Source organism: Vespa velutina, chromosome 7, assembly GCF_912470025.1.
Source record: "Vespa velutina chromosome 7, iVesVel2.1, whole genome shotgun sequence".
NCBI classification, from domain to species: domain Eukaryota; kingdom Metazoa; phylum Arthropoda; class Insecta; order Hymenoptera; family Vespidae; genus Vespa; species Vespa velutina.
In genome coordinates, this window is record NC_062194.1 from 2,329,813 (window position 1) to 2,348,465 (window position 18,653).

The window sequence follows — 18,653 nt, forward strand, 5'->3', positions numbered from 1 at the left end:
TATATGTATATATGTATATAGATGTGTTAGGTTTTTTTATTATTGTGTTATTAATTTTTTTTCTGTAGCAAATAAAAAGATTATTTTGTAATAATTGATATCAATTGATTAATCATAATCATTAATTGTATATAATTTAATCATATTAATTATAAAATATAACATTATTTGAAATGTTTCGATTAGTTCCCGTATCTGCGCTAGTGTCGCTGTAATCAACACAACCTAGAGAAGAAATTTTATATGTAGTTCATAAAGTCAATGGCTACGTGTAATCACAGATTGTTGTAGATAGATTTGAGTTTAAGGGTTTTTAAATTTATAAAAATTAATTTGTCATGGATAAGTCTATGAGTCAAAAGGAATATTTAAAGAAGTATTTATCTTCTGAAAATGGAAAAGAAAAAAAGAAGAAGAAACTCAAGGTTGGTCCAAAAACGTAAGTATTAATTTGCATTCTTTATAACCTATTTCAATGGTTCCTACATTAGGCCTTTGTTTTTTTAGGTATAAAATAAATTATTTCTCATACGACTTGGAATTTAGAAATGTATATAAATATATATATATATATATATATATATTGAATGATTTGATAGTTTCAAAATAAAATTCATTGTTTTTATATAATATACACCGAACATATACATGTTTACATCGAAATGTATCGGATGCACGGAAAAAAAACTTTTTTGAAAATATTGAAATAATGAATTTTCTAAACTATAATATATACGAAAGATGGTGTATTTTCCTTTTTTTTTTCTTTTTTTTCTTTTTTTTTCCATTCTACAAACAGACAGATGTATTTTACAGAGTAAAAATCATAGATGATGACATAGACCTCAAGAAGCTCAGACCAATAGAAGATGGTGAATTTGACATATTCATCAACGGAGAGGATGCACCTCAAATAGCAGGAATAATTGATGAACGCGGCCCGGTTGATTTCTCTGACAAGAAAAAGTGGAAAATTATAGCCGACAATGAAGATGGAGAATTGCGATTTAAAAGTAGCGAGAGAGAACAACAGGACGATACTGTTGTATCGGATAAAAAGGAAAGAGAAACTAGAAGACGTAAAAAAGACTATGATTCAGATTCGAGTACAATTAGGAAAAATAAAACGAATGAAGATTCGGATGATAGTTTATCAAGGAGAAATAAAAAGAATAATCGATCAGATATTAAACATTCTAAAAAAACTAAGCATGATTATGATTCAGATTTGAGTCCACCTAGGAAAAGTAGAAAGGACGATGATTCCGATTTGAGTCCACCTAGAAAAAGTAAGAAGAACGATGATTCGGATTTGAGCCCACCTAGAAAAAGTAGGAAAGGCAATGATTCAGATTTGAGTTTACGTAGAAAAAGTAGAAAGAACGATGATTCGGATTTGAGTCCACCTAGAAAAAGTAGGAAAGGCAATGATTCAGATTTGAGTCTACGTAGAAAAAGTAGGAAGAACGATGATTCGGATTTGAGTCCACGTAGAAAAAGTAGGAAGGACGATGATTCGGATTTGAGTCCACCTAGAAAAAGTAGGAAGGACGATGATTCGGATTTGAGTCCACCTAGAAAAAGTAGGAAGGACGATGATTCGGATTTGAGTCCTCCTAGAAAAGATAGAAGACAGCATAATGATTCCAAAAGTAAACGATTTAAAGATTTATCTAAATCTCATAAAAAATACAGTAAAAAGGATTCAAACTCTTCTCATAAATATAAGGATTATGACAGTGATCAAAGTCAAGTACTTAGGCAATCAAAATATGAAAGGCATTCTTCAAACAAGATTAAAAAGAATAGATGGAAAGATCATGATAATCATTATAAACATCACACAAAATGGGATGATCAAAACGATAGAAACGAGTCGACAAATAGTGAAAATACGACACAGGATACAAAAATGAAGAAAACTTTAAGCGGTAAGAGTGCTGGTTTGCAGGATGCAAAATCATTACGCGAAGAATCAGAGGCTTTTAAAAAACGTGAAGCTGAAATGTTTAATAAGGTATTATTAAAGATATTTAATATTAAAGATATTTAATATTAAAGATATTTAATAATTTTATTGACTTTTGTGTCAATAAAATAATAATTATATTATATTATATTTCTTTAGTTAAGCAAAGAAATCACCGGTGCTGGTCAAAAGGCCATCTTACGAGATTCTAAAACTGGAAGGAGACGTAATTTAGAAGCTGAAGCGGCAGTAGAACGTGAAAAACAAAAGCGTCAAGAAGAATTGAATGAAAAATATGAAAAATGGGGTAAAGGGTAAGAATATTTTTTTAGGGATGATATAAATTATAATGCGTGCGCGTCTGTATTATAATTTTATTAAAATGATATTTTCAAAACAATTTTTATCTTTTTTCTTTTTTTTTTCTCTAGATTGAAACAAGTAGAAGATAAAGAAGAAAAATTAAAGAATTATCTTCATGAAATAAGCAAACCATTGGCAAGATACGCGGATGATGCTGATTTAGACAAAGCACTTAGGGAACAAGAAAAAGAAGGTGATCCGATGTTGGAATATATTAGGAAGAAAAAAATAAAAGAAGGAAAAATAAAACCTGGTGAGTTATATACTGTTTTGTTTTTTTTCTTTTTTTTTCTTTTCTTTTATTTTTTTTTTTTTTGTACAATCAGACGAATTAATTGTTAAATATTAATCACTATTAATATAAAAGTTCATTATAATAATAGACAATGTAAATATCTTAATAGATGAACTACGATACCAAGGATCTTTTACGCCTAATCGTTTTGGTATCAAACCTGGTCATCGTTGGGACGGAGTCGATAGGAGCAACGGATACGAAAAGAAATGGTTCGAAGCACAAAATGCAAAAACAGCATTGCAAGAGGAAGCATACAAATGGAGTACAGCTGATATGTAATATATATATATATTTTATGATTTTTTTTTTAAGAGAACTTTCTTTGTTATAATTTTAAGATTATATCAGATGATAATATTCAAATTCTGGCATTGATAATAAAATGTATATTAATTTTTTAATATCGAGTTATGTATCGATGCATTCTGAGGATATATAACATCATTCAAACAGTTAATTAAATGAACAATGAAAAAAAAAAAAAAAAACAATTATATTTTATAATGAAAGTTCTATGTAAAATAAGTTCCTTCTTCGTTTAACCATTGTTCGAATTGCCACAAATTCATTTTTATCCATTTGATATTACTTTCAATATCTTCAATCACATTTTTCTTCATATTTGCATTTGGACCAATGTTTGGATATTTATCGAAGAAATTTTTTACCTACGATATTAACGTATAAAATATAAATCAATCTAAGTTCATATTCAAACAAAATACCTCCATCAATTTTTCTTCATCTTTGAATAAAGAGATGGCTGCTCCTATAACTGCATCCACAGCGTGATCGTTTAATGCAAATTTTTCGATTAAATTTTCCCAATGATTTCTATAAAAAAAAAAAAAAAAAAATAAGGATTTCATATTTACAATTAAAATATTTTTTTAATTTTAACGAAAAATTACCTAAAAAAGTCCCAGACTATATCAAGACCAACTGGATTTAGAGCGATATTACTGATGACTTCAAAAAAATCTTGCCTACGAACAACTTTCTCGTCCTGTATCTTCAGAAGATATCTACGTTAAGATTAATTTTAAATATATAATCATTATTTAATTCGATATAAAAATATTTAACACGTACTTATTGAGAATATCCTTGTTTCTAACAGCTGCTAATCTTATCAACAATCTTTTTTTTTCTTGCACGTCTGCCTCTCTTAAAAAGAATTCCCACATTTTTTCGAATATCGGTTCAGCCTCCTCGTTTGGCAAAAAGAGACCTTTATAAAAAAAAAAAAAAAAAAAAAATCTTAATTATAAAAACGTACTTTTTTTTTATTTTTTTTTTTTTTTTTTTTTTATATTGTTTAACCCACCATAGGAATAAACGATAGAACGAATGTCAGGATGCAATTTTTGCGTGGCATTACTATCAACGAAATTTTTAAGCTTCATAATGGCTGTGTCCAAGCAATGATCGAATTTTACACTGCATGCTATCTTCAGAATAACTACCCGTAATTCTCTCGAAAAGTCGATCATGAGATTAGGCACATTTCTCGTAATCAATCAAAGATAAGAGAAATAATTATTAAATCTTATAACGATTTTCTACCTGTGTGGTAATTCTTCTTTCTCGTTAACCTTCCATCCAACTTGTTGATAAATTTTATCGATCAGACGTTGCACATAGGACTACGATAAATAAATTTAATTAAGTAGATTTTTTATAATAATAATAATAATAATAATAATAATAATAATAATAATAATTAATTAATTAATTATTATTATTATAATTATTTTTTTCCGACGTCACAATGATATACACGCACATAAAAGGGGAAAAAGAAAAAGAATTATAAAATTTCAAATAAATATTTGTTAATAATAAATGAATGAAAATTTTAAAATATAAAAGTAATAAAATTTTACTTGAAACGGACGATGCAAATTAGTCGAACGAAATAATCTGTTAACATGATTGATCCATTGACCAGCAACTATCCAAGGTTGAAGAGCACTCTCGTTTTTTAGGTAAGTGGTCATGTTCAAAACGATATGATATGATAGATCGTTATTATCACCTAAAATAAATGCATCGTGCAATAAATCTGCACGATTTACTGGATCCAGAACCTATTAATGAGATTATGGTTATTAAAGTACATTCTTGTAAATCAGTTTTGTATATGTATGTATATAAGATAAAAGAATTGTGTGGGTGTGGATGTGGGTGTGTTTGATCTTTACTTGGATATTAGTCAATAGTAAGTCAGTGAACGTTCTCCAATTATCTTCAGTATAATTAACGATATAATAACCAATCGAATTGTGATTCAATTTTACCCAATTTACTGACTTTTCTAAGACCAATTCGACTGCATGGATATATTAACATGATGATTTAATTATTATCAAGCAAATTCTCTGGATACTATATTTTAATCGATCCATACATAAGTGATTATGTCAGTAATTTTTTGTTAATTTGCGTTTTCATTTTCTATTCGTTGATTTATGATGAAAATTTAATGAATTTTGAATTTTTTTCTTTTTTTTTTTTTTTTTTTTTTTTGGATTTGCTAGAAATTTCATTGAAATTCGTTTGGATCGATTAAGACGGAATACTTTTGTATATCATGTATATTCGTAGATAAAAAAAAAAAAATCTAATACTTGCCGCAAGAATAATTAGCAAGGAACCAAGCGAAATTGATACCGTCTTCTTTTCGACTCGTTATATACTTCAAAGGAATGTCCCAACTTTCTCTATCATTGAAAACAATTATATTATGATAATAATATAATCGATAAGAATTAAAAAATTTGTCCTTTACAATTTTTAACTTACGTGAACGATTCCTCTTGTTTTTTATCAACGATATATCGTTCCTGAGACAATTTCACTGATCTATCCTTTTGTTGAACTTTAACGAGAGGAAATCCAGGTAATCTTGTCCATCGATTTAAAAAATCTATTAGATTTACGAAATTTTTAGTTTCCTCGTTTAAACGCTCAAAAAGTTCTTTCGATTCGGCATTAGCAAATTGATACATCTTAAGATAACTTCTAATTCCAGAGATGAATTTTAAATTGCCTATTGCATCTTCTAACATGTTAATTACTGCAGCACTCTGGGATTGAAAAAAAAAAAAAAGAAAAAAAACCATCAAATATCATAACAAGTGTAACGAATAAAGTATTTCGATCATTAGAACAATTTGATTTGTTATTATATAAATTTTTCTAAGATTATCTTATTATTATATCCTTCTTCTTTTTTTTTTTTTAATACAAGTTCGTCAAGTATCATTAAATTATCCAAAACAAGAATGTTTTATAATTGGGAAATAATTCATATTATCAATTACATGATAGGATGTTAAAATATTAGCATACTTTTTGATAAGAAATACGATCAAACATTTGACCTATTTCATCGGAAGCTTCAAGACGATTAACTATTGGGTGTGCATTTTTTTTCATATCATAGATCATCGATGTGTATTTAGTATCCAATGGGAAGATTTGCATCTAAAGAAGAAGAAGAAGAAAAAAAAAATATAAACACACCACTGTATTAATAATTAAATTGTATTAACGAGTTTGTTTTCTTTTTTTTCCTTTTTTTTTTTTTTAATCTGATAATATACAAGACCTGATTCCATTCGGGAAAAATAAAATCGACGGCAATGTGTTCCATATAAGTTGCAAAACCTTCATTGAGCCAAAGATCGTTCCACCATTTCATTGTAACAAGATTTCCAAACCACATATGTGCCAATTCATGGGTCACTGTGAGAGCAACGCTCTTTATGTTTTCGCATGAGCTATGTTCCTCGCTGTAGATCACTTCAGTCTCACGGAACGTTATTAAACCCCAATTTTCCATTGCACCAGCTGCAAAATCCGGTATTCCGACGAGATCTACGAAATTCTTTTTTTTTATATTAATTACATCTTTATACATAGGAATTTTATAACATATGACCTGATCATTATGAAAACAGTCTTAATTATATATATATATATATTTTTTTTTTCTTCATGATTCTATATTATTATTGTTATAATATTGTCATTAATATAATGTGATAAAAAAAAAATAAACGTTATACATATAATTTTTACAAATTTTCTACTTAAATTATTTTCATGATATTTACGATTAATAATGATAATTATCATGAAAAAAAGATTTAAATAAAAATATCATACGATTAATTAATTGTTTGAACAAGTATAGTATTAATATTTTAAGTGTATAAAAATAAAGAAAATAATTAAAATTAATATTCAGTTATCAAATGTAATCGATATAAATTATTCCTACGATCATAGTATCGAGAAAAGTTTAATTTACGAATATCATTGATATTAATTTTCGATATCGAAAATTTCTCTTTGATATTAATTTTATTCATAAATTTTTATAATTATTCATTATTAATGCCTGAAGATAGATAACACTTTATACTAGATCAATAATTATGATCACCAGCACCATCTATCGATCGAATAATTTTTTTTTTTTTTATAAAAATTCTATTAGGATATTTTTTAATTCGTTTGCATTAAAATTAGTTTTTTTTTTATTATCAAATTAAAAAAGAAACAATATATATATATATATATATATAAATTTAATTAATTAATATTATACCTAATTTTGGGAGAGCATAATCGATGTTCAAAATATTCGAATAATATTCGATAGCTTGGGCAGCAATATTCAAAGCAAATTGCACTTTACTCTTGTAATCCGATCTAATACAAACACTAAGCGGTATTCTAGTTCCGTTTAATGAATCTGCACTTGAGGTTAGACACTCGAAATCACTTATTAGAAAAGCCACGAGATATGTCGACATCGGTAAAGTAGGTGCAAAAGTTGTTACCATCAAATCGCTTTTATCATCTGCTTTATCGACTCTCTACAAATTAATATCAGAATCTTTTTTGACGATTTCTATAAAATTTGTTGTGTATAAGAATGGAGTGTATATTTCGAGAATGAATTTTTGAAAAATTGCAAATATTTCGTTTGAAAATATTTATCGAAATTTTGACATCTTAAATTTATCCTTTCACGAATTCAAAATCGTTTTTCTTTTTTTTTTTTTTTTTTTTTCTTTTTTTGAAACCTTAAAATCATATTTTTTTAAGGATCCAAAATAAACGAATTTCGATCTCAAAAGTTGTAATTTTCAAATAAGTATATTCCTCAATATACTCAATATTTTTTTCTCACGTTCGAAATATTCCACATTATATTATTTTTCAATATGTCATAAAGTTTTTTGCTTACTATACTCGGCATATTAGATAAAGCATGATAATTCGATTTTCCATCGTGAACGATACGAATATGAAAGACAGACTTAAATGCTGGCTCATCGAAACAAGGAAATGTTTTTCTCGCATAAGTTGGCTCAAATTGTGTGACCGCTAATTTTCTATAAATAGAATAAATTAAAAAGAAAAAAAGAAAAAAAGAAAGAAAGAAGAAAAAAAAAAAAGAATATTATAAAATATTAATATATATAATCCAAATGATCATTGAAATCACCTGACACGATCATTTTCGGAATTAACTGTATAACTACTCAAGTAAAATCCATTGATCTTATTACTTAATGTACCACTGTAATTCATTCTTAGGATATAATTATCAGGTTTTAAGCTATTTGTAATTTCGATTACTATCATTTCATATTCTTCAATAGGATAAATAGTATCAATTGAAATTTCGTCATATGGCATATCACTTTTATACAATTTAGTCGATGTAATGGTTAAATTTTTTGAATGTAAAACTATATAATCTTTAACCTAAAAAAAAAAGGAAAAGAGAGAGAGAGAGAGACATATTGAAAATAATGATTCGATTTATCGAAATGTGAAAAATCGAATAGATACCTTCATAATTGTTAAATCGATTTGTACAGCACCATAAAACCTATCTTCGATGAAATCAGGTGATGCTGCGATGATATATTTTTTTGGTACGATGTCCTTGGACAAACGATCATCCATGTGTTCGATTTCATACCGATTTTTATCGAATATTTTTGCTCGACCGAATACAATATTGAAGGTTATTAAAAATAAAAAAAAGTATCGTTTATATTTCATGACGATTCTCGAAACAAAAACTTTCTTTATTCTATTATCTATAAATTTACGATGTGATCGATTAAACGTAATCTAAGTTTACAGTAATGCTTTTGTTTATTTTAATATCCAATGTAGATTAACGTGAATCAACGAAAGGTCCTATATGTTATATTACTAATGATAATAAATTGGAATGAAAGAGGTTATTGAGAGATAAAGTTATCAAGTCGATTATTCGATTATCGACTGAGTATCGTTCCTCGAAGCGTAATCGAGTTAAGAACGTATCTATGATGTTTTGCACCATGTGACAAAATTTATTTTGTTCTAATCGAAATTTTTTTTCTTCCAAATGTTTTAAAATATATCCATACGAATATACAAAAAATATATTCTATATTTTCCATAAAAAATTATTACTGTAATAGGTGATGTATTGACATAATTAATAAAATATTTCGTTCCTCGAATTTGATATATCGATCGAGTTAGGAATATATTTATGATATTTTGCATTTTTACTTGTAAATAAAATATAAACATTCAAAATATATATATTATACGTTTGACATCAAATATCATTATAATATTACGATATTTAACGTACGTACTTATATAACACACATACATACATACATACATAAACACATATTGATAGGTATAATCTATAGAAAAAGATTAGATTATCGAAAGATAACATCAGCGAAAGATAACAACAAAAGCGAAATAAAAAAGTTATGATTTTTTATAAATCATAAAATTTATAAATACAAAAACCAAATAGGTTTATTTATTAATAAAATTCGATGTCGTTTCATCTTTATTGTAACAAATCGAAAAGTGAAAGTAAGCTAAAGAATCCCCACCAAATGTGTCGACCGGTTTTCTTGTATAATCGTTTCACAATATACGCAATACGAGCAAAATGCTTGAAAAACTAAGAGAAAGAGACGAAGAGAAGTTTGATTATTGGAGAGGGGGAACAAACATGAAATTCTTATGGTAGAATCTCATACATTGACGAGCATACTTCAGTTAGTATGAATTGGATCTTCGATTGATTAGTGTCGTTCATTTTTATAGTGCAATTATTAACTGTTAGTTAAGTAGTTAGTAGTTAGTTAATTAATTAATTAATTAAATAATAATAATAATAATACATTCATTACTCTGCTATATTACTTATTTATATATTTATTTATATACTTATATATATATATATATATATATATATATAAATAATTTGGTACTAATAGAAATATTTTATTATTATTTATTTTTCTTCAATATAAAATTTTGTTTCCTTCAGGTGACAATGGTGCAGTACAAGTTATCATACTTCAATGTAATGGGTTTGGGTGAGCCAATAAGATTCTTGTTAAGCTACGGTGGCGCCGAATTTGAAGATATTCGTATTGATCGCGAAGAATGGTTAAAATTTAAATCAGGTATGTACCATTTTATATTATCGATTGTTTATTATTTCGAAAATTATTCTTTTTCTTTTTTCTCTTCATTGTTAATTTAATTTCTCTTCATCAATATTTTCTATTTATTATTAATTGTTCATTAAAAGATATTATTATGTTACTTACTTGTTATTATTAATTGTTTCTATTTACATTGATTAATTGTTTAACTATTTTATGACACCACGTAAATTGATTTAATTTTATATCGTTCTTTTTTTTTTTTGTTTTTTTGTTTTTTTTTTTTTTTTTTTTTTGCAGCAACTCCATTCGGGCAAATGCCAATTTTAGAATTCGACGGTAAAGTTTATTCTCAAACATTACCGATTTGCCAATATTTGGCGAAGAAATATAATTTAAATGGTAAAACGGATTTGGACGATTTACAGATCAATGCTATTGCTAATGCTCTTCACGATCTCAGAAAACGTAAGATCTGAAATATTTGAAATATTTCAATATAATGTGTTTTGATCGAAATTAAACATTTTTATTTATTTATTAATTTATTTATTGAATTATATTCATTTATAGAAGTAGCACTTTTCTATAGAAGCACTGATCCCAACGAGAAGGCTAAAAAAAAGGAAGAAGTTTTAACTACAATTTTACCATTTTATTTGAAAAAGTTAGAAGATCTGGTTCATAATAATGGTGGTTATTTGCACGGTGGTCAGGTATAAATTTAGATGTTTTCTGTTATTTTATTGATTATGAATTTTTCTTTTCTTTTTTTATTTTAAATAAAATTCAGAGCATTGGGTCAAAAGATTTTAGGTTAGTTATTGAGAAAGTTCTTAGATGATTTTCAGGTTTGTTGTTATGGTTATAGTTTTATAATTTGAAAAAAATTAGCCTAAAAAATATTGGAAAGAAATAATTGATTTTCAAAGTTATTTAGAAACTTTTGCTTTATCTAGAAACTTTTAGAGTATCTAAAAAAATATTCTTTTAAAAGTAAGGACAATAATGAAGAAAAAAAATGAGATTTATTTTATTAATTTGACCATCGTAGTACACTACTTCTATTTTATTACTGTAATTTTTATTCTCATGTCATTTGTTTTTTTTTAACAAACGCTTCTTATTTATCATAATGCAAAATATAAAATATTAAACAAAAGATTTTTTTTTTCTTTTCTTTAGTTGAGCTATGCTGATTTGTTTTTTGTGGCCATTTCGGATTCAATTAACAATGCTTGTGAGTTAGATATTGGCAAGGATAATCCTAATTTGAAGTCTCTCAAGGAGAAGGTACTTGCAATTCCAAAAATTAAACAATGGATTCAGAAGAGACCTAAATTGGATTTTTAAATATTCATAATCCGATATCACTTTTACGCACACATCTTATTTTTTCTTTTACGGTATTGTAAAAAAATTTACAGTTACGGTAATTAAAACGTATTCAATGCAATCTGTGCTCAGTGAGTTTATTTTTTAGCCTAAAAATAAGAAATTAAACAACATCGTCGTATGAAGTTTCCTGTTGAACATGAAAAGTAAATAAATAATTTATTATTACTTAATATTCTTAATATGCGATGTCTCCTTGTGCTTTTTTTCTTTTTTTTTTTTTTTTTTCTAAACAAAATATTTTATAAAATACCTATGTACAATAAGAAAACGAAAAGGGATGTTGATAGAAACATCAGTGTGGCTGCAGTGGCAGCCAAGAAAACGTTTTTCTTTCGTGGTATTTTCGTTCCCATATGAAAATCTTTTCTCGACTGTAACAAATTATTAAAAATAATATTATATTAGGATCTAAAAATTTGACAATTAAAAACAACAAAAATATCTTTTAATTATTGATATAATCTTTGATATAATAAATATCTATTAATTATATTATATTCGAATGATCAATTTTTAATAATAAATGTTTAATACGTGTAGTTAATTAATTTGATATTTAAAAAAATTTACTTTTTTCTTTATTTTTCTGCTTATGCACTTTACTCTCACGAACGAGTAAATGATATCGTAAGATGTTATTGTGAGTACAATGATTAATAAATACATGAAAGGATATCAATAATTGTTATAAACCTTTGACGGTCAGTAAGTCATGACCTATGGAATCGTACGTATCGTTAATACCGATAATGCGGGAAATTATAATATATGAGTTGTATCTTCGATTATAAAAACAAGTTTAATAATATTACTAACCAATGAATCATATTTCCTAATAATTAAAAAATGTAAATTTTTTATATAAAGCACACATAATGTATATCATAATTTTTTCAATCTTTATAGAGCAAACTATATAAAGTGATTGATTAAATATTGATCATTCGAATATTATTTATTACTGCTGGACTTTGGATGATTTTTTTTTTTTTGCATCTAAAATATTGAACGTATTTAATATTTTTTCCAAGTAATTCTTTTAATTCATTTTAAATATAATAAAAGTAAAAATAAAATTATCAAACAACATTCGTGAAAATAACAAAAATGGTTGACAAACAAATTAATATATGTGATAAATTATTTTTCAATTTTTTATAAAGACAATATTATTATAATATGTGTTCCATATGAGAGAAAAAAAAAACATATAAAAATTTACCGTAATTTGTAAAGTTTGCGTTTTACGAAGTAGATCATCCAACTTTTGACCTCTGTCTATCAATTTTTGAATGCCATCCATTAACATACGTCGTATTTCGACTAATTGGGTCTCCAATTTTGGTATAGTATTTGGTTCCTGTTGATTGTATTCATTCTAAAACGATTATAATTTCTATTAATTTATCGACATATCTTTTTTTTTTTAATTGATGAAATGAAAAAAAATAAAGAACGTTAATTAATACATTAACATAATAATAATAATAATAATTATTATTATTATTATTATTATTATTTCGTTGTATTTAATTTGTCATTACGTTTTATCATCTTTAATTATAAATATATTATTTAATAAAAAATAATTAAATTATCTAATAATATATTATGTATAATAATACATACATACATACATATATATATTTAATTATTTGTATTAATTAATATGTTAATTAATACAAATAAATTAACAGTTAAATAGATAATTTATATTAATGATTGTAATAAATTTTGAAATGATCATAAAAAAATATATATATATATATATTCTTTGCAAATATGTTAAATCCTTAATACCTTTAATAAGAAATGTAATAAATTTCATAATAAATTAAGAAATAATACGTACAATAATTTGTTGAAGTGGTTTAGAAAGATCAGCGACAGCTAGATTAGTTAGATCCCTCGATAGATCGGCAAGTATCGGTAACTCTCTGTAAATATTTCTCAACCTGTCGAGAAAGATTTGAGAACAGGATTCTAATCGGGATGCTGCCGATGAAGATTCTGGTTTTGTTGTCAAGCAAGCATAATGCAATTCTCCGATCAATAGATGCACCATATATCTAAAGGCAATATATAAAAAGGAAATTTTCTATGTGATATTTATAAAGATAAAGGAAAAAAAAAAAAAAAAAAAAAACAAGGCTCGTTCATCTAACGATGGATTTTCATTAATCGAACTGCCCAAAAAATTTTCACGAATCAATAAACGAATAAATACATACGTATTCTATGTGCTAATAATATTTAAATGATATATATTCAGCGTTTGTTTGTTATTAATTGTTTTCTTTTTTTTTTTTTTATATATATATAAAATAGATCGATTTCTAAGAGGATATAAATGGATATATTAAATTTTTATCAATTTTGAAATTAGACTAAATTGCATTTATAATTTGTAATGTTGCATTCATTTACAAAATTCGATGAAAGAGAGAGAAAGGGAAAAGAGAGATAGATAGATAGATAGCTAGATAGATAGATAGAGAGAGAGATAGAGAGAGAGAGAGAGAGAGAGAGAGAAAAGTAAAAAAAAATCCACTTTTTTGTTAGACAATAACGAGCACAAAAACGCACCGAAATCAGATCGAGGATTTCTGAGCTTACTTGCCCCGATCGAGGCTGGTCCTGTCGTTTTCAAGATTCTTAATGTCCTGTATTGTAGTTAAAGCAATTTCACGACAATCGGCTTCGGGATCAACCAAATAATCTGCGACGATCTTGCAACCAGATTTCTCCCAGAATGCAACGACTGCATAATGAACGATTACCGACATTTTTATTATTTCACCGAAAGAGAAAAATGATTATATTCGTAGATGAAATTAATATGTTAATAAAACGAAAGTCGTATAATTCGTGGTAGAAAGAATTTATGACTATATTTTCGTGTTCGTCGACTGACGATCACTCGCGTACGGAATGATGAAGAAGAAATTTTGATAAATTCGATAAACACATTACGCATACTAAAGAAAAATGTACATGATTCTCTCCCTCTTTGTTTCACCGATATGCATATCCGTTCGTTGTCAGTGACCGCACTCTTTCTACAAAATACATGATACCGTCTCCCTAATTAAAGAAAAAAGAGAAAAAAAAAGTCATTTTTCACGAGAAATAGAAAATTGAAAAAAAAAGAAAAAAAAAAAGAAAAAAAAAATATATATATATATACACGCACACACACACATATACATATACATATACACATAATCGCATGATATATACAAGCCGATGGACTGTGCGTGCCTCATCAAAGTTGATAGGTCGGTTCATCGATGATGAAACGTTCCCTCGATGATAAATCCCATCCATCGACGAGAAATCAGAAGATATTAGAAAATGCTTGCGAACGTTTGAAGAACGAAAGAGCTCGATATATTTCTCCTGAAAGAAAATATTTCGAATAAATAATATAATATTGTTTATTAATAAATTTAATATAATATCTTTATTATTAATATAATAGATAATATAATATATTTTTTGCATTAGAGTAATACGAAAAGAGTGTATTATCGATGTTAACTTTTCGAAGTACGAAAGAAAATTGACGTTAACATATTTTATGGTCATTACTTCCAATGATCATTTTTGTTGATATTAAACTATCGACGTACGTTAAAAAAAAAATTTATTCCAAGATCAATTTAAGTCTTAAAAATTATATTGAAAATTTAACCTTATTTAAATATATTCATTTATATTTTCTTTATATTTAATACGTGTATTGATCTACGTAATGTTTAAATCCATGTAATATCATTTAAATATTAGTTTTTTATAGTTATAATCCGTGTACTTTTCAAATTGTTTAAATAATTTTAAAATTATCGATATTATGATTTACTTAAGTTTAACTGGAGATAGAGATAATTTCAATGATTACAGTTCGGAATGCAAAATCGAAAATTGTTTCGACATTCGTTAAAGTCAATCTATCGTTCGTTTATTATTGATATTACGTATAGCCAATTAACTCTGAGATCAAAATTAAAATGAATATTTAATATTATGTTAAAATTATTTTATGTATTATGCTTGTTAAGAAACAATTTAATATTAACGCGAATGTATTATCGTTTAAATATTGATCTATTGTATTCTGTATTCATTATATATTGTTTAAATAATTATAAAATTATCGAAAGTATAAATTATTTAAACATTGTTTTCGTGTCTTTGATATATATCTCTATAGACTTCGATATAGCTATCGAATTTTAATGATTAATTTTATTAATTTAGACTAATAGAATATCCGTTTAGATAGTTTTTAAATTCCTATGTTATTTTTAATGTTTCTATATTTTCCTTATAATAGATTGAAAAATTACAATCTGTTTTTAAGTAAATACAATGATATAAATGTACTCTAATAAAGTGTGTGAGAAAATGAGAGAAAAGGATAGTATTAAGATATAAATAATACCTCGAAAATAGAAACTAAATATATATAAATAGATAAGAGAGCTGGAGGAAGTAACGAAAGTTGAAGCAACTCTGCACGATGTTGAAACAGCAGCCCGCATCATCACATGGGTCCCACCTAAAACATAAATCATAATTAATAAGAATATATTAATAACATAACTATAAACATAAAAATATAATTAAAAAGAAATAACATATTAATAACATAATTAAAAATATAATTTAAAAAGAAAAATACGAGAGAGAAGAAAGCTGCAAAAGGATAAAAAAAATAGAAGCATCTCTACAAGATGCCGTGACAGCAAACCGGACAGAGGCTCTCACCCATGAATCTCACTCGAGATATATAAAAGATAATTCATGAGAGTAAATAAGAATAAAGAGAAATGACAGTGGAAATAAAAGTGTTATAGAAAAATTTCCTTTTTGTTTCTCTGAGAAATTATTGTACAATAGAATTCTGCCATATTTCTTCTTTTGAAGCATTATTAGCGATATAAAATGGAAAAATATTAATGTTCAGTTGGATTAAGATTGAAAAGATATTGGAAAAGTAAAAAAAAATGCAGCCATTCGCTCAGTAGTACTTGCGTTAAAGAATTTATAATTAGAGTTTGCAAGTAATACCGACCCAGGTCTCACCACGTGGAGGTTGCTGCATGTGGAGACCCACGGACTGACGGTGACTCTACTCTAAAATCCGCGTCCCCGCGATACCGATCCGCGATACCTTTCCGCTTCAATGCATTGGCTTCTTAACTAACAGGGTATGCGTAGCTTAGCTACAGCACACCTCTTACAGATAGCTCCACCATTTGCACCGTCCGCTTCAGACATAACGGATTATTAAGCACATCCGAATTCGTGCTTTCCGAATTTCGAACAAAGAAAGCGCACTCCTTAGAAATCTAATCGCGTCGCGACACTTACGTGTGTGTTATAATTACGTAGATTCTACTGTTATGCCGAAATTCGCGAAGTACCCCCATCGAAATGTCGAAAAAATCAAACGAAGTCCACGGTAGGACCTTTAATCGCGCCCGAACACCCACGCGAATGTTAGAAAAACGATGATTCTACTCTACAATTCGCGTTTTCGATTCGAACAATCAAACGAAATATAATCGCGCCCGAGAACACCCACGCCTGTGCCCGCCGACACGCGCGCCAGTGTTCTTCCTATCCTTCCCGTATTCGCGTGTAGAAATCGATGATGAATCCCGCCATGTGATGTATCATCCGGCCGCTGTTGAACCTATCCCTCGATGACCTATACTGTAAAAGAAAAAGATAAAGAGAAAATAAAAGAACAAAAAAATATATAAAACAGAATAATATATATACACATATATAAAATACAAATAGAAAATAAATATATATAAGTAGATAAGAGACCTAGAAAAAGAAACGAAAAGAGAAGCAGCATGCGCCATTCCATGGTTCCTACCTAAAACTTATAAATCATAATTAATAACATAATCAAAAACATAATTAAAAGTATAAGCATATAATTAAACACATAATTAAATACATAATTAAAAAGAAACAACATAAATAAATATTAAGAATACATAATTAAAAAGTAATAACATATTAATAATATAATTGAAAACATAATCAAAAATGAAAAATATGAGACAGAAACGAGAGCCGGAGATAGAAAAGAGAACCCCAGAAAGAGAAGAATAGAGAGCCCCAAAAAGATAAGACAAGAGAAACAGTTCTATATGATGCTGAGACAGCAACCCGCACAGAAGCCCTCGCCCACAGGCCCCTCCCGTGGGTCCCACCCGAGATATATAAAGGATAATTAATGAGAGTAAATAAGTATAAATAGAAATAACAGTGGACATAAAATAGAGATAGAAAAATTTCTTTTTCGGTTCTTTGAGAAATTATTGTACAATAGATTTCTGCTATATTTCTTCTTTTGAAGAATTATTAACGATATAAAATGTATATATGTTAATGTTTAGTTAGTTAGAATTAGTTTGAAAAGATATTGGAAAAGTAATACAATATGCAGCCATTCGCTCGGTAATACTTGTATTAAAAAATTTACACTTAGTCTTTGCAAGTATTAACGACCCAGGTCTCACTACGTGGAAGTTGCTGCATGTGGAGACCCACGGGCTAACGGTGATTCTAATTTACTCTAAAATCCGCGTTCCGCGATACCGATCCTTTATGCCTTCCGCTTCGGACATCTAGGGCGACTTAGCTAACAGGAGGTATATAGCCTTAGCTACAGGGACCCCACTTACAGAGAGCTTTACCGTTCGACACACTCGCCTCGGGCATAACGGATTATTATGCACATCTGAATTCGTGCTTCCGAATTTCGAACAATCAAAGCGCATTAATCGCGTTCGCGATACTCACGTGTGTTATGATTACGTAGATTCTACTGTTAAATCCAAATTCGCGAAGTAATCTAATAGAAATGTTGAAGAAATAAAACGAAGCCCCCGGTAGGACTTTTAATCGCGCACGCGAACATTTACGTGTGTGTTAAAATAACGTTGACTCTAAGTTGAAATCTGAAGTGACATGAGTTAACCAGTATATTGACTCTCGATGATATTTGGTGGAGGGATTTTCCCTCGCTTACAAATAACATGATCGTCATAATATCGATCAGCTACATGTACTGCACTACTAGGTGACACCGTTCGCG

General features: G+C 27.5%; 4 protein-coding genes across 8 annotated transcripts; 2 read left to right on the forward strand and 2 right to left on the reverse strand.

The window, feature by feature from the left end:
- Positions 1-260: 260 nt before the first annotated feature.
- On the forward strand, positions 261-3,856 carry LOC124950330 (BUD13 homolog). Its single transcript, XM_047496853.1, has 5 exons — positions 261-439; positions 817-2,017; positions 2,129-2,283; positions 2,401-2,585; positions 2,737-3,856. The coding sequence occupies exons 1-5, from the start codon at positions 339-341 to the stop codon at positions 2,907-2,909; spliced, it is 1,815 nt and encodes a 604-aa protein (XP_047352809.1). The 5' UTR covers positions 261-338; the 3' UTR covers positions 2,910-3,856.
- LOC124950333 (glutamyl aminopeptidase-like) lies at positions 2,334-8,876 on the reverse strand. The gene is made up of 16 exons (XM_047496857.1): positions 8,505-8,876; positions 8,155-8,417; positions 7,894-8,041; positions 7,249-7,519; positions 6,244-6,512; positions 5,985-6,119; positions 5,436-5,719; positions 5,265-5,353; positions 4,835-4,962; positions 4,517-4,720; positions 4,197-4,276; positions 3,958-4,106; positions 3,723-3,861; positions 3,542-3,655; positions 3,356-3,464; positions 2,334-3,298 (listed from the first exon to the last, which is right to left on the reverse strand). Exons 1-16 carry the CDS (start codon positions 8,718-8,720, stop codon positions 3,143-3,145), a joined length of 2,754 nt encoding a protein of 917 aa, XP_047352813.1. The 5' UTR covers positions 8,721-8,876; the 3' UTR covers positions 2,334-3,142.
- A 703-nt stretch (positions 8,877-9,579) lies between these two features.
- Positions 9,580-11,700, forward strand: LOC124950497 (glutathione S-transferase-like). Of its 5 annotated transcripts, XR_007101383.1 has the most exons (6): positions 9,646-9,799; positions 10,012-10,150; positions 10,433-10,600; positions 10,706-10,848; positions 11,318-11,538; positions 11,616-11,700. XR_007101383.1 is itself a non-coding variant. In XM_047497264.1 (5 exons), exons 2-5 carry the CDS (start codon positions 10,018-10,020, stop codon positions 11,483-11,485), a joined length of 612 nt encoding a protein of 203 aa, XP_047353220.1. In that variant the 5' UTR covers positions 9,580-9,736; positions 10,012-10,017; the 3' UTR covers positions 11,486-11,588. The 5 variants fall into 5 exon arrangements, 4 of the variants coding, with proteins under 4 accessions (XP_047353220.1, XP_047353217.1, XP_047353219.1 ...); XM_047497264.1 differs by lacking the exon at positions 11,616-11,700 and having other exon boundaries at positions 9,580-9,736; positions 11,318-11,588; XM_047497261.1 differs by lacking the exon at positions 11,616-11,700 and having other exon boundaries at positions 11,318-11,588.
- On the reverse strand, positions 11,589-14,591 carry LOC124950495. Its single transcript, XM_047497260.1, has 4 exons — positions 14,147-14,591; positions 13,383-13,599; positions 12,753-12,908; positions 11,589-11,901 (listed from the first exon to the last, which is right to left on the reverse strand). The coding sequence occupies exons 1-4, from the start codon at positions 14,314-14,316 to the stop codon at positions 11,770-11,772; spliced, it is 675 nt and encodes a 224-aa protein (XP_047353216.1). The 5' UTR covers positions 14,317-14,591; the 3' UTR covers positions 11,589-11,769.
- Positions 14,592-18,653: the final 4,062 nt, after the last annotated feature.

Bases quoted from the DNA above. Each gene is read 5' to 3' on its own strand.
- LOC124950497 (XM_047497264.1), top strand. From the start codon at position 10,018: ATGGTGCAGTACAAGTTATCATACTTCAATGTAATGGGTTTGGGTGAG. The intron at 10,601-10,705 runs GTAAGATCTGAA...ATTCATTTATAG, and splicing joins TCTTCACGATCTCAGAAAAC to AAGTAGCACTTTTCTATAGA. The intron at 10,849-11,317 runs GTATAAATTTAG...TCTTTTCTTTAG, and splicing joins GTTATTTGCACGGTGGTCAG to TTGAGCTATGCTGATTTGTT.
- LOC124950333 (XM_047496857.1), bottom strand. From the start codon at position 8,720: ATGAAATATAAACGATACTTTTTTTTATTTTTAATAACCTTCAATATT. The intron at 8,418-8,504 runs GTATCTATTCGA...TTTTTTTTTTAG, and splicing joins TCGATTTAACAATTATGAAG to GTTAAAGATTATATAGTTTT. The intron at 4,721-4,834 runs GTAAAGATCAAA...TCTCATTAATAG, and splicing joins TACTATTGACTAATATCCAA to GTTCTGGATCCAGTAAATCG.
- LOC124950495 (XM_047497260.1), bottom strand. From the start codon at position 14,316: ATGTCGGTAATCGTTCATTATGCAGTCGTTGCATTCTGGGAGAAATCT. The intron at 13,600-14,146 runs GTAAGCTCAGAA...TATTGCCTTTAG, and splicing joins ACCAGCCTCGATCGGGGCAA to ATATATGGTGCATCTATTGA. The intron at 12,909-13,382 runs GTACGTATTATT...TAATCGTTTTAG, and splicing joins AACCACTTCAACAAATTATT to AATGAATACAATCAACAGGA.
- LOC124950330 (XM_047496853.1), top strand. From the start codon at position 339: ATGGATAAGTCTATGAGTCAAAAGGAATATTTAAAGAAGTATTTATCT. The intron at 440-816 runs GTAAGTATTAAT...TGTATTTTACAG, and splicing joins CTCAAGGTTGGTCCAAAAAC to AGTAAAAATCATAGATGATG. The intron at 2,018-2,128 runs GTATTATTAAAG...ATATTTCTTTAG, and splicing joins AAGCTGAAATGTTTAATAAG to TTAAGCAAAGAAATCACCGG.